Raw genomic sequence first — 15768 nt, forward strand, 5'->3', positions numbered from 1 at the left:
CATTCTTCAGTGGCAATTTGGCGGCAGGTCCTTCGCTCTGAGAGGGACTGAGGGACCTGCCGCCGAATTGCCACCAAAGACCCAGATGTGCCACCCCTTTGCATTGGCCATCCCAAGCACCTGCTTCCTTTGCTGGTGCCGGGAACTGGCCCTGGAAGTGATAGAGGAGGAAAAAGAGCTGGGTGTATTGGTTGCTCACAGGAAGACTATGAGCTGTCAATGTGATGTGGCCGTAAAAAAGTCTAATGCAGTTCTAGGACGTGTCAGATGAGGTATTTCCAGTAGAGACAGGGAAGTATTAGTACCATTATACAAGGCACTGGTAAAACCTCATCTGGAATACCTTGTGCAATACTGGTCTCCCATGTTTAATAAAGATTAATTCTAAATGGAATAGGTGCAGAGAAGGACTACTAGGATGATCCAAGGATTGGAGAATCTACCTTATGAGAGGAGACTCAAACAGTTTGTCTTATTTAGCCTAACTAAAAGAAGGCTATGGGGGGAAATGATTGCTCTCTACAAATACACCAGAGGGAAAAATACTAGGGAAAGAGAGTTTATTTAAGCACCAATGTAAACACAAGAACAAATGGATATAAACTGGCAAGTTTAAGCTCAAATTTAGGCGAAGGTTTCTAACAATCGGAGGAGTTTCTAACCATCAACTTTCCAAGGGTAGTTCTGGGTGCAAAAAACCTAACTGGCTTCAAGACTGAGCTTGATAAGCTTATGGAGGGGATGGTCTGATAGGACTGCCTACAATGGCATGTGGCCCATCAGCAATTGTCAGAAGCAAAAATCCCCAACAGCTGGAGATGGGACACTAGATGGAAACAACTTTGAGTTATTACACAGAATTCTTTCCCTGGTACCTGCCTGGTGAGTCTCATCCATATGCTCAGGGACTAACTGATCACCATATTTGGAGTAAGGAAGGAATTTTCCCTGGATCAGACTGGCAGAGACCCGGAGGTTTGGGGTTTTTTTTCCTTCTCCTGCAGCATGGGGCACAGGTCATTTGCAGGTTTAAAGTAATGTAAATGGTGAATTCTCTATAACTTGGAAGTCTTTAAACCATGATTTAAGAACTTCAGTAATTCAGCCAGAAATTAGGGGTCTATTTCAGGAGATAATTTGTGAAGTTCTGTGGCCTGCAATGTGCAGGAGGTCAGCCTAGATGATTATGATAGTCCCTTCTGACCTTATAGGTCTATGAAAGTTTGCTTGTGCCTGGTGCAGGTCACAGCTGAGAATGCCAGATTCAAGACAGACTGAAAAAACCAGAGCAGTCACATCCCAAAACTGATGGTAATTCTAACATTAGAGTTTACCAAACCAGTAACAAAAGTGAGCTCCTGTAACACTACACTGATTAACAAGAAGCCAAAGCATAGTCTCCTTAGGCAATCCAGCCCCCACCACCACCCAGACTTCTGGTCTGTATGATGAGAAGTTACTGAAAACCAGATTCATCACACATAAGTAGGGTCCTACCAAATTCACAGTCCATTTTGGTCAAGTTCATGGCAACAGGATTTTTAAAATAGTAAATTTCATTATTTCAGCTATTTCAATCCAAAATTTCATGGTGTTGTAATTGTATGGGACCTGACCCAAAAACGAGTTGGGGGAGGGGGTATCACAAGATTATTGTAGAGGGGTTGTGGTACTGCTACCCTTACTTCTGCACTGCTGCTGGCAGTGTTGCTGACTTCAGAGCTGGGCAGCTGAAGAATTGCAGTGCTGGCTGGGAGCCCAGCTCTAAAGGCAGCGCCACCACCTGCAGCAGCACAGAAGTAAGGATAGCATGATATGGCATTGCCATCCTTACTTCTGCATTGTTGACTGCATAGCTGGGCCATCAGGCAGCAGCCACCACTTTCTGGCCATCCAGCAGTGCAGAACTAAGTGTGGCATGGTATGGTATTGACACCCTTAATTCTGTGCTACTGCTGGTAGGGTGCTGCCTTCAGTGCTGGGCGCTTGGCCAGCAGCTGCCGCTCTCCAGCTGCCCAGCCTGAAGGCTGCACAGAAGTAAGGATGGCAATACTGCAAGCCCCCTAAAATAACCTTGTGACCTGCAACTTCCTTTTGGGTCAGGACCTCAATTTGAGAAACACTGGTCTCCCTTGCTTTTCATCGGTAAAACTTTTGTCATTCAGGGGTTGTTGTTTTTTGCTTCTGTAAGCAGAGTCAGGATGAGCTCTACCCTGACATCTGGTGGTGAATTATGGGGAGTGTGGAAAGAATTTCAGGGAGTGTGGAAAGGAAATTCAGGTATTTGCATTGGCACACCCACCCCACCTAGCATAGCCCACGGCAGCCTGGGATGGTTATTTTGACAGCTCTTTGATCCCCAATTTCTTTGTTATTGGGGCAGGAGGAATAAAGTGTTGTCACCCTGATTATGTGAATGAGGAACTATGAGACGGCTTTATGACAGTAATGGCTCAACCTCAATTAAGTAGTACTTGCTAGACAAGGGACATGGGTTCCAAAACCCAGTGAATTGAGAGAGGTTGGGGACTGGTGTGTATCTGATGGTATGGGCTCCTTTTGAGGGCCTGGAACACCAATTGCACATTCTCCTCTCTCCACTGTTAAAGAGTAGAACTAATTTTGATTCCATTAGGAGTCCATCCGGAGGCTGCTGAGCTGAATTCACATTGGGCCAATGGTGCACCAGCACTGGGGCTCCCCTACTACAAGCTGAAATCACTAAAAGAGCTGAGCTGAGATCATTGAGTGCTGTGTTAACTAGTGGGGGAGCCTGAAGACCTATCGCTAAGTGGCTGGCAGAGTGGAGCAGTTTGCAGCATGTTGTAGCAGCCCATGGAACAGTGAGCAGAGTGGAGTGGTTTGCAGGGACAGCTGGAGTGGCTCATGGGTCGGCTGGAGGAGCGGCACAGCTGGTGTAGTGGAGCTGGTAGTGGTGAAGGCTGCAGCAGAACTCCATGGAGATGCGGAGCAGTTGGCCCTGGCCCACGTGAGGTGCCCCTTAATACCCTGTGTGTGCCCCCCCATTTCTACCCAGGCTGGGGGGGGGTAAAACTCTGCAGATAAACTTTTGAACTCTGGGGTGGGACTGACCAGAGACTTTCGGATTGTTGGATTTTGGGGTGATTGGACTTAAGACCCTAAGGGGGAAAGGACATTGCCAAATGTACTTGGAGGTGGGTTTTTGCTTATGATTTGTGTTATAATCCTGTTTGTGGTGTTTCTCCAATGTGATGCTGCATTGTTTTCCTCCTTTATTAAAAGGATTTTGCTACACTCAGACTCCGTGCTTGCGAGAGGGGAAGTATTGCCTCCTAGAGGCGCCCGGGGGGGTGGTATGTAAGTGTTTCAGGTCACTGGGTGGGGGCTCGAGCCGGTTATGCATTGTGTTATTGAAACGGAACCCCTGGATACTGAACCCGGCCCTTGTTGCTGCCAACTCACAGCAGCAGAAGGGTTACACTTGACACCCCTGAACAAGAAAAGTTTTACTGATGAAAGTCCAGTGTAGACAAAATCTAAGTGTATGGAAAGTTACAGGCAAAAGATGGAGTCCTAGATCACCCATCCTTGTCACATGTCCTTACATGCCTTGCTGAATCATTGGGCAGCCATTGCCTCAGAGCTCTCTGAAACATCTCCAGAAGGGGCTCATTTGGTGAGCAGATTGTCCTTAATGGGCCTTGATGCAAATCTCTCTGGGGGAGAGGGTGTCACTCAAGGACACAACACAAGTTTGAGATACTAATACAAAAACAGGATAATCATATTTATCAGATTACAACTTTTCCATTGATACCTTACATGACATACTTTGTATCAGATTTAGTGCAATTTTGTAACAGTGGTGGCTGTATTAGTATTTTTCCTGTCTATTATCTTTCTCATTACTGGTAGCCGGACTCCCAAGGCCCTGCCCCATTCCCTGATTCTTTCTCCAGGACCCTGCCCATGCCCCGACAGTTCCACCCAAGGCCATGCCTCTGCTCCACCTCTTCCCTCAAGGCCCTGCTCCCTTCTCCACCTTTTCCCTAGAGGCCTCGCCCCTTTCTCTGCCTATTCCCCCCCCCAGGGCATTGCCCCTGCTCTGATCAGACTTTCTGGTCAAAAACTGGGCACCTGGCACCCTAAATGGCACCTGAACACAGAAACCCAAAACCGGACTCTCTGGGTAAAACCCAGATGGGTAGTAGTCCTACTTGCTGTACAGCATCACATCTTGGTCACTGAGTAGATGGATTTTCGAGGTAGAGTTGCTCCCTGAGCAACTAGGTATTTGGTGTTAAGCTACGATACCTGAAAGAAGGGATTCCCTGCATGCTTCTTTGTAGTCTATTCTATTAAGGTTCCTATATTGCCTTCCTCAGACAAATATGTGAACAACTTCCAGCAGTGCATTGAGCGCCTCCATTCCAGGACTGGAGTATGTATGTGAGTAAAACAAGTTACACTTAGAATATACCAATATTCAGCATCACTAACTTGTCCTCCACTGGGAAGCCAGCATGCTAAGCTCTGGAAGTCTGCTACCATTCCACAGAGGGGCAATAATGATGTAAGAATGGAATACTGGTGTTGGAAGAAGGAGAAACAATATATTAAGAGATATTCCCCTTTTAAAAGAATCCCTTAAGACAGTGATGGGCAGCCTGTGGCCCGCGGACCACACGTGGCCCATCAGAGTAATCCACTGGTGGGCTGTGAGACTGTTTGTTTACATTTGAATGGCTACCTGCAGCTCCCAGTGGCCGCAGTTCACCGTTCCCAGCCAATGGGAGATGCAGGAGGCAAACTGACCCACAGTGTGAGTGGCAGTGTGAACACTGCTTTGTTGGCAGGAGCGTTCTCCTATGGTGTCTACATTGGCTGTTTGTTGACAGTAAAGGGAGGGGAAAAGACAAAAGTCTCTCGCAGGAACGGAAGATTTTTGTTGCCAAATCTAGATTTTTTTTTTAAAAAGGGACCTTGCAGAGTGTATGCTATCACTGTTTTGTCACCAAAAGGCAGTTTTTGGTGACAAAACTTGCCAGTGTATACAAGCCCTAAGAAAGGAGACATGATTGAAATAAAAAGAGCAGATTGTTATATAAGAGACTGCATTTTGTATTGGGAAAATGAGTAGGGCAAAATGAGATTTGGGTAAGCACAGAGGAGCTTACAGTAGTTGAAATTAATAATGATCAGATGGGCACAAACAAGGATTCTAGTGGTGGGAATGGAGAAGAAATGATGTGATTTAGAACTCTTATAAATGAAGAAGCCAAAAGGACCAATGTAGCCCACAGGAGCTATACAGTGAATTTTGTTACAATTTGAATGAAGAAAGACTGAAATATGGAGAATGATTTATTACATCTACTTGAAACCATACCTGTCAATATTTGAAATGTATAGATATGTATATTTGAGAGTAAAACAGAAACTCAATTTTTAACTGTACTGAAATACATATAATTAGGAGTGTTTCGGAGGGACTGAGTAGAAAACATTAAATTCTATTCAAAAAATATAGTGTTTCTGTAACCTCACTCTATCTGTGGGTTGGCAGAACTATATACTGACATTTTAACTTCAGTATCAGTAGGGCCCTACCAAATTCACTGTCCACTTTGGTCAATTTCACAGTCATAGGATTTTAAAAATTGTAAATTTCATGATTTCAGCTATTTAAATCTGAAATTTCACGGTGTTGTAATTGTACGGATCCTGACCTAAGAAGGAGTTGTAGGGGTGTGTGTCATGGTATAAATCCCCACGCTGAATCTTAGAGTCCAAAAGATGGGGTACCAGCATGAATTCCTCTAAGCTTAATTACCAGCTTATATCCTGTAGTGCTGCCACCAACCAGGACTTGGAGTGCCTGGTACACTCTGGTCCCCGCAAAACCTTCCCTGGGGACCCTAAGACCCAGATCCCCTGGATCTTAACACAAGGAAAGTAAACCCTTTCCCCCACCGTTGCCTCTCCCAGGCTTTCCCTCCCTGGGTTACCCTGGAAGATCACTGTGATTCAAACTCCTTGAATCTAAAACAGAGAGGAGTGCACCTTGCCCCCTCCTCTTCCCTCCTCCCCAAGAGGTAATACAGATTCAAGCTCCGTGAATCTAAAACAGAGGGATTCCACCTTCCCCCCTCCCTTCTCTCTCCCTGTCTCCCACCAATTCCCTGGTGAATATAGACTCAATTTCCATGAGCCTCAACAAGGGGAAAAAATCAATCAGGTCTTAAAAAAGAAAGTTTTTTAATAAAAGAAAGGAAAAAGTAAAAGTTGTCTCTGTAATTAAGATGGTAAGGTTACAGGGTCTTTCAGCTTATAGACACTAGAGAGAATCCTCCTCCCAGCATACATACAAATTAAAATACTTCCAGCAAAATACACATTTGCAAATAAAGAAAACAATCAAAAGACTAAACCGCCTTTGTACTTGTACTCACTATTTGAACAGAAAATTAGAGAGCCTGTAGGTACATCTGGTTACTCTCAGAACCCAGAGAACAACAGACAAACAAACAACACAAAACAAAGACTTCCCTCCACCGAGATTTGAAAGTATTTTGTTTTCTGATTGGTCCTCTGGTCAGGTGGTCCAGGTTCACTGCTTGTAACCCTTTACAGGTAAAAGAGACATTAACCCTTAACTATCTGTTTATGACAGGGTGTCACAAGATTATTGCATTGGGGTTGCGGTACTGCTACCCTTACTTCTGCATTGCTGCTGGCAGCGTCGCTGACTTCAGAGCTGGGCATCTGGAGAACGGTGACTGTTGGCCAGGAGCCCAGCTCTGAAGGCAGTGCGACCACCATGAACAGCACAGAAATAAGGATGGCATGATATGGTATTGACACCTTTACTTCTGCGCTGCTGCTGGTGAGGCACTGTCTTCATAGCTGGGCGCCCGGCCACCAGCCACTGCTCTGCGGCCACAAGACGCCACTCTCTGGCCATCCGGCTCTGATGGCACAGAAGGAAGGGTGGCAATACCGTTACCCACCTAAAATAACCTTGCAACCCCCCAGCAGTTCCCTTTTGGGTTAGGACCCCCAATTTGAGAAACGCTGGTCTTCTTCATGGTATCTGTATAGTATAGGGTAAAAGCATGCAAAAGACCAGGTTTCACGGTCCATGACAGGTTTTTATGGCTGTGAATTTTGTAGGGCCCTAAGTATCAGTGAAGTGGAACCTAGGTATCTTCTCCTCTTGCCTTATCTTTATAGGCCATCATGGTTTAGCAGTAATCTGTAAAAAACGAAAGCAAGGAGGATGGCTGGAGTGACAGTAGTGGAAGTCATGCACCAAATCTGACTAATTGTTTGTTTTGCTATCCAGTTAATTACCATTTGTGGGGAAAACTGGAAAACAAAAAGGCAGCAGCAGGCAGGTTCTGGTAAGAGAGAGATTAAAGAAAATGGCAGGCCCCTGGCTGCAGCAAAAATGGGAATTCCATGGAAAAAATGATGAATTCTGGGGTTAGAAAATTGTGGAATTCACAGACGAATAGGACAGTTCACACTTCTTAAATGCATTGTTTCAGACTCAGGAATCTACTACTCCATTGGATTATGCTCACTTTAGGTTATTTCTGGAACTATAAGGACTAGAAAGGTTGTTGTAAAATGAAAGCTGAGACTCTATCAAGGACTAAATGCTGTGACTGGAATCACTGACAATGTAAAGCATTGACGACTGTGTTGCCAAATCTTGTAATATTTGGTGTCAAGCATCAGAGGGGTAGCCCTGTTAGTCTGGATCTGTAAAAGCAGCAAAGAATACTGTGGCACCTTATAGCCTAACAGATGTTTTGGTGCATGAGCTTTCTGGGTGAATACTCACTTCGTTGGATGCATGTAATATTTGGTGTTTTTCTTGAAGTCCCAACTGCTAGAATTTGCCATATCGTGCCTGCATGTTTATAAAGTACGGACCACAACTGAGCCCTGATCTGCTAGGGCCCTCAGGCATTAGTGTGATGCGTGCTTTGTGCATGTAGACGAGTGCACTTGCATATGTATACGCACAGGGCTGGGGAAGGCCGAGTGAGCAGCAGTCTCCCCTATGTCCGCCGCTCGCCGGGGCAGGGTGGCGGCAGCTGGGGGCTGGAACCGCATGTCTGGTGCAGCAGGTGAGAGCCCGCGGCAGCCTGTGAGAAATGAAGGGCTCGTTCCCGGATTTCCCGGGGAGGGGGCGTTGAGGGCTCTGCCGCGCCTGCGCAGTCGCGCCGTGTGTGTGTCTGACACCCGGAGGGGGTGGGGCTGAAGTGGCTGCGCGGAAGGCGGCGGCGGCGGCGGCTGTGAGAGAAACTCCGCAAGGGGAAGCGGCGCCGGCCTCGCCCCCTGCAGCGGGAGTAGGGCGCGCGCGCCCGGCGGATACACAAGCTCGCTCGGGTCCCCAGCGCGGCCCTTCCGGGACCAGCCTCCGCCGGCAACAGGGGGCTGCGCGGGCGCTGCGGCCGGGTCTCCTGCCGGAGGCGGCGGCGGCCGGGCAGCGGGGGCCCCGGGGGGAAGAGGTGTCCCTGCGCCCCCGGCCCCGGCCCGAGTGGATGAGCAGCGCCGGGGCCGGTGTTGGCGTTCGCGGCCTCCTCATGGCCGGGCCCCGGCGGTGAAGGCAGCGGGAGCCGCCTGTGTCCGTGTCTTGCCGGGGAGGCAGCTGAGCCGCCAGAGGGCGGGGAGAGGGATGTGCGCGGCCGCCTCCGCCGCAGGAGCCGCCGCCACCGAGACCGGGGCCGAGGGCGGCTTCTTCTTCTTCTCCTCTTCCCGCGGCTCCTGCCCGGCAGGGGCCGTGGGCTCCGAGGAGGGCTCAGCCATGGGGCTCGGGGCGCTGCCAGGGGCGGCGGGGCCGCCACCTCCGGGCTGCAGGGACCGCTACCAGCTGCTGCTCTCGGGGCGGGCCCTGGCAGACACATACCGGAAGATTTACACGGCGGCGCTGAGCGACAGGGATCCGGGAAGTCACGCGAGCAGGTAACGCACCCCGAGGCCTCCTACTCCCGGGCCAAGCGGGACAACCTCCCCCAGCCAGTAGGCAGCTTCCTAGCATGTGATGCACTCTTCTCCTTAGCTGCCAGGGCGGTCCTATGATAGAGGACTAATGCGACCATTCAGGGTGGTAATGTGCCCCCATTGCTACCTAGGGTGTCCGCAGAGGGAACCCCCGGCTTCCCACCTGGGCAGGTAACGCACCCACTCGCCATGCGCCCATCTGGAGTCAACGGGCAGGTAGCGCCCAGCCTCCCAGGACCCAGAGTTAGATAACGAGCCAGCTAGCAAGGTGGTAACCCCAAATCCCGAGGGTCTGGGGTAGGTAAGGCTTCCCTCACTAGAGCATCTATGCAAATACCATTCCTACATTCCTCCAAGGGGGGTGGGTACCTGGGAACAGAGCTCACTCCCTTGCTGGAGTCCCCCAAACAAATCACCCAGCCTAGTGACTACTTGTGCCAGGGTGATTCTGATAGGCAGTATGTCTAATTTGTTGTCTCCCCACCTGGGTGGGTAATGCACTCAGCCTGCAGCTGAGATCATCCATGTGGATATTACTCCCTCACCCTGAGGCAATGCACTCAGCTGATGTACCACCACTTGGATCTCCCAGTTAGATAAGGTGCCCATCTCTTCTGCCCATACCTGTGTCTCTGAGCTGCTACTCCCTCTATTTATCCTGCTTTTGCTACCAACCTAGTACATGTAATCCTTGCCAGCCAGCTCACTGGATACTTAAAGTGCATCCTGCTGTACCCAGTTCTCTGGGGCAGGTAAGGTACTCTCCTCAACCAGATCCACTTTGGCATGTGTTGCACCTACTCTCTAACCCCCAGCAGATAAAACAGCTGGTACCTTCGACTCCTGGGCAGGATTGAGGCCCTCCATCTAAGCTTTAGTTTGCCATGGACAGGCATGTACTATGCTCATTCCCCAGTCACTGTTCTCTTCTCAGAGCCGTTTCTGTGTCCAGGTACTTTGACTTAAGGCAAGATGATGCCTCCTTGGGGACCTATCCACCTAAGCTTGCTTCCTCCACAACCCTGGGCCAGGTACTCTGTCTTTGCGCCAGATATCATGCTCTCCCTCTCCCCCAAGCCCCTGTCCCCGCTTTGAGGCCCATTCTCCAACCTGGTCTCTTCATCCTAGACAGGTGCTCTCCCCCATGGTCTGTAATGCGCTGGGTGGGGAGAGGTGGAGCGGGTGCAGGATCAGGGTGGGGGCTATCACACCAGATTGTCTTCTTTCCCAGCAGCAGCACCTGGAGCATGTGATGTGCTAGGAAGATGGGAAGGGCGTAGAGGTACACTACATACTCCATCCTGCCTGGAAGCAGCTGTGTGAGGTTGCATGAGGCAATCTGCAGCAGTGGTGGGGAGAGGGGATGCCAGATGTGGGTGCCATGTGGGCTCCAGGGTCAGTTAGGCAGAACCCTGTGGGGCTGTCAGGGGAAAAAGTGGCTGGTGCAAGCTGGGTTCTAACCTTCCATTTTAACCCTGGGAGTGGGAGTCAGTGCATGGTGGCAGCAGCTGCTGAGATGCTGCTGAGACAGTATGCAGTGGGTTACTTCCCAGAACCTGGGGTGGGGCAGAATGGGGCTCGGTCCAACCAAAATACATACAGACACATTTGGGATTAGGGCAGCTTTGACCCTGCATGTGGCTGTTTCTTGCCAGGGGCTGCAGTTTAGGGATCTGCAAATGTTGCATCTTGCACAGGGAGGCTGCAGTGCCTGATTCTCCCATTCAACTCTGAAGGGGATAGGCGTTAATGTGTACACGGACAGCTTAGGCCCTGCTGCTTCCATGACAGCTGTGGAGTCTGTGCTCATAGTCAGCAGTGAGTTCTTGGGAGCTGGATGTTGGGACTGCCACATGAAAATGACCTAAGGGACAGGAGCGAGTAGGGTGCTCACCTCTCCCCAGGCTGGGTCACAGTGGGGGACCCCCGGTGGCTGCTTCTTCATGCGCAACAAGGGCTAATGTTGTTGCAATGAATCCCTTCGGTTTCACCTTCCCGGTGAGTAGGGTCTGCCCTCATCTTTCATTCCTACCCTAGGAGATTGCCGAGGATTTCAGTGACATGTTCACCTGTCTCCATTTGGAGACCTTCCTAAACACAGGAAGTGGAAGGGTGCTGTATTTATTCACGTTCTTGAGTTAAGTTCTGACATAGGGTGAGCAGAGCCAGTCATAAGAGAAATATTAGCTCTGTGAATCAACTCCTTGACAAGTAAATGCTGGTGAAACATTAAAATTAAGTGGGTTTTTTTTTACAGTTTGACTTTACTTACTCAAATTATGTCCCCGTTTCGAAAGCAAAGGAAATCCAGTAATTGTAGCCAGTGTGTCTATGAGAGAAATAATTTTGCAAACTACAAGAATACTGCAACCTTGTGATTTATCTGTGGCCAGTAGGCGTCTCTGGGCCCTGACCTTTAGTGTGTGTTTTTGTGCACCATCTCATTCTGTCCCATCTATATAACCAAGAAACTGTCATATTTCAGACTGCATCTGTGAAAATCTTGCTGTTCTTGTTATGCCTTTAATTCTGTGTTTCCATGTTTCTCTGTTTAATATTTTCTTCTCATCATGAGCCTTAAAAATCAGCTTAACCTGTAAAGGGACTACAAACATTCATCCTAGGAAATTCAGGTTCAGCCTTAATTATATGGTTAATGCAAAGTGTTGTGAGAGTTGTTCGGGTGTCTCAGCTATATGTTTCCACACCTTAAAACCTTTGGATTTCCTGTAAGCTTAACATTAATTCTGAATTCAGGTTTATAATGGTTGGTTTTGGAATTATTACAGTGATTGCCATGACTTTTACTCTTAAACTCCAGTTATGTCCTCTCTCTTTGAACTTTGGTTTAACATAGTTTTATTATTTTAAAATTAAAAATGTCTTGCATGAACCTTAAAAATGATAGCTTGTGGTTTCTCAGAGTTCAAGATGTGTATTCTATCAGTCTTAAACTATTTTTAAATTGTAAATTAAGTCCAGATTCACTGGTATGTTTTGACTGCTTTGAATCACTTTGGAGCAGCACAAAGAAACCAGAATATATTAGTCAGGTCAATAAGATTTACAGCTGCTTTGTCACTGGAGCACTGTAAGCAAGTACAGAGTACTGTACTGCTGATTTTAGCCCTTATTTGCTAGTGTCATCCATGCTTTTTAAGAGCAGGCACAGTTGTTTCCAGTGCAGTGACAACAGCTAAGCACTCTCCCAATCAGAACTCTTGACCCAAAAAACACAGTTTTTCTCTCACTACTAACTCATTACAACCAAAATAGTTGTGGCATGCAATTTCTCTGTAGAAGAAAAGTGGTGATAGTCTGAGTTACCACTGTCAGAATAGTTGTGTGTTCTAAATTATTAGTCATAGGTAGAGCTGGCTGAAAATTTGAGCTTTGAATGTTTTTGATTAACAGGGTAAAATTTTTCTCTAAAATATTTTCTAAAAAGTATCCATTTCTCATCCAACTCTAGTTATAACTAGATGCAGTAGTTAACAACTTTGACTGCATTAGGTTGTAATTAAGCTAACAGACTATATGTGAGTTTTTAACTGAAGCCTGCTATTCCATTATTAAAATCATTTGGGTAAGTAATTTCTTAAAGGACCCATTTCAGATAGTTTAAATTATGACCAAATTTAGGAGTTGATTTGTAAATTCTCAGAAATTTCATTCAGTATTCTCTGAATACTGTAATTTGGGGCATGATATGCTAATTTTCTTGCATAATAGAGTGGAGATACTGAATCTTTTTTTAAGTGCACAGTTAAACTCAGTTGTAACAATGAAGCTGTAAGTAATACCTCTGTTATAGTCAGATTTATGATAAAAGCTTGCTTTTTACTTTGTTTTGAAAAGTTAGAAATCAAAGCTATATTAGATTGACCAAGCACTGCCAATGCAAAGTTAAATATATGATTCTTGAATAATCTATATAGAATTTATGAATGTATACTCAGAGGTTATTTGTACTAGCTGCCATCTAAAAGCAGTGAGTGATGTATCACATGCTGAAAAGATTCAATAATAGGTATTGAAGCAGAGGTAAAGATGTTTAATATTTCTTATGTATTTTAACAATAATGTTGTCGTATACACGGTTATCAGAAATCATTAGACAAATTCTTTTTAAAGAATTTGACATAGTGCTATGTCTAATGTCAAACTTCTTGATAGTGAATTAAACTAAGATTAGTTAAAAAGACAAATGAACTTTGGTAAATCTAAGTTTAACGTCTATTTTTATGATTACTGCAATATTAGGAAACATAAAAACAGTGCTGTTGTGGTTTGAAACCTTCCCTTGTACTCTTGCCCACCGTTCTCAAACTTCATTGCACTGCGACCCCCTTCTGACAACAGAAATTACTACATGACCCCAGGAGGGGGGGTCTGAAGCCTGAGCCAATCCAAGCCCCACTGCCCCAGGGAGGGAGTGTAGGGGAGCAAAGCCCAAGCCCAACTGCTCCTGACAGTGTGGGGGGGAAGCTGAAGCCAAAAGGCTTCAGCCGCAGGCAGAGGGCCTGTAACCTGAGCCCCACTGTCCATAGCTTGGGCTTTGGCCCTGGGCCTCAGCAAGTCTAAGCTAGCCCTGGCAACCCCATTAAAACAGGGTTGCGACCCACTTTGGGGTCCTGACCCACAGTTTGAGAACCTGTGATCTGGTCATATTATTGAAAAGTGAGCCTAGTTTTTTAAAAGCTCGGTTAAGTTTTGACTTACTTGCTATAAATAAGGTTATGTTTTAGTCACAGGTATTTTTAGTAAACTCATGGACAGGTCACGGACCATAAACAAAAATTCACAGGCCCTTTACCTGTCCATGACTTTTACTAAAAATACTTGTCGTGACCAAGACTTGGGCGGGGGGTTATGGGTGCTTTGTGGGGGGCAGTCCAGGGACCTCGCTGAGGGGTGGGGGTGCCCAGGACCCTGCTGGGGGCTTCTGTGACAGTCTTGCAGCCTTAGCTATAAAGTATATTAATTTAACATTAATCGATAGCTGTTTTTCCCTTGATGTTGGACTTTCCTGCTATTTATGTTTGTACCTCCATACTACACTGCTTAATGAAAATAAGCTGATTTCTTGTTTTTGAATCAGTTCTTTGGGTTGGTTGCCAAAGGACACTGTTAGATCAGCACATCCAACCCTCTTAATGTATATCTGCACATCCTCTGTTTCAAGTTGTCTGCTATTGCAAGGGTTTTTTTGGTCTCTCTCCCCCACTTCCACGCAATTTGATGAAGAATGTCTACAAAGATGCTTACTACCTTCAGACTTTGAAAAGTTCTGCTTGTTTTTCACACTAAAAGCCAAACACCACCTTTCATTTTTGAAAACATTAGGCTGCTTTTTACCTTGAGATTCAGAAGTTTTTTAGTTTCATTGCTTCAGAACTGCTTACAGTGCTGTAATGCAGGTTGAAAATACATGAGTCATATTTAGCCAGAAATAATGGACTGAATTATAGATTATACAACAATAATAATAACATAGTGAGACACTGGTGTTTCTTGTGAAAAGTGCATGCATTGTATGACCAAATTTTCCATTCCTTTTGTAAAATAAGATATGCGAGCCCAGGGGTTGGCATCCTTTGGCATGCGGCTTGCCAGGGTAAGAGCCCTGTCGGGTTGGGCTGGTTTGTTTACCTGCCGCATCTGCAGGCTCAGCTGATCGTAGCTCCCACTGGCTGCAGTTTGCCACTCCAGGCCAATAGGGGTGGCAGGAAGCTGTGGCCAGCACATCCCTTGGCCCATACTGCTTCCTGCAGCCCCCGTTGGCCTGGAGCGGGAAGCCGCAATTGGCCGAACCTGCGGACGTGGCAGGTAAACAATCCAGCCTGGCCTGCCAGGGTGCTTACCCTGGCGAGCCGCATGTCAGAGGTTGCTGACCCCTGGGTTAGTCTGTTCAGAGTTTTTATTTTTCTGGCTTAACACTATTAGACCAATTTACATTATATTTGTCATAAACAGATAGTTAAGGGTTAATATCTCTTTTACCTGTAAAGGGTTAAGAAGCTCAGTAAACCTGGCAGACACCTGAGCAGAGGACTAATAGGGGGACAAGATACTTTCAAATCTTGCTGGAGGGAAGTCTTTGTTTGTGCTCTTTGTTTTGTTCGATTGTTTGCTCTCGGATCAGAGAGGTACGGGATATCAATCCAGGCTCACCAAATCTTTCTGGATCAGTCTCTCATGTTTTAAACTTGTAAGTAATCAGCCAGGCAAGGCATGTTAGTCTTATATTTGTTTTCTCAACTTGTAAATGTTTCTTTTTGTTGGAAGGATTTTTACGTCTGTTTGCTATAACTTTAAATCTAAGGCTAGAGGGGATTTCCTCTGGGCTATATGAATCTGAGTACCCTGTAAAGCATTCTCCATCCTGATTTTACAGAGATAATTTTTACCTTTATTTCTTTAATTGAAAGCTTCCTTTTTAAGAACCTGATTGATTTTTCCTTGTTTTAAGATCCAAGGGGCTTGGATCTGTGTTCCCCAGGGAATTGGTGAAGTCCCTCAAGGCAGCCCAGGGAGGGGAAAGTTTTGGGGGGACAGGTAGTGCCCCAGACACTGAAATTTCTGGGTGGTGGCAGTGTTACCAGATCTAAGCTAGTAATTAAGCTTAAAGTGTTCATGCAGGTCCCCACATTTGTACTCTAAAGTTCAAAGTGGGGGGGGGAGGGAACCTTGACATGGTGGCAGCGGTACGAGATTTTTAGGAACCAAAAGCCAGTGGGATTTTTTTTCTCTCCTTTCTAGCTGCTTGGA

General features: G+C 46.6%; 1 protein-coding gene across 14 annotated transcripts in view; it reads left to right on the forward strand.

Moving 5' to 3' along the window:
- Positions 1-8484: 8484 nt before the first annotated feature.
- The window catches only part of MYCBP2 (MYC binding protein 2), a 445111-nt gene continuing 437827 nt past the window's right edge, over positions 8485-15768 (forward strand). For all 14 annotated transcript variants that reach the window (XM_050946493.1, XM_050946502.1, XM_050946519.1 and 11 more), the window contains exon 1: positions 8485-8958. In XM_050946493.1, the coding sequence (XP_050802450.1) occupies positions 8672-8958 (287 nt within the window). In that variant the 5' untranslated portion in view covers positions 8485-8671. The remainder of the gene's footprint in view (positions 8959-15768) is intronic.

Source organism: Gopherus flavomarginatus, chromosome 1 (genome assembly GCF_025201925.1).
Source record: "Gopherus flavomarginatus isolate rGopFla2 chromosome 1, rGopFla2.mat.asm, whole genome shotgun sequence".
Taxonomy (NCBI): Eukaryota; Metazoa; Chordata; order Testudines; family Testudinidae; genus Gopherus; species Gopherus flavomarginatus.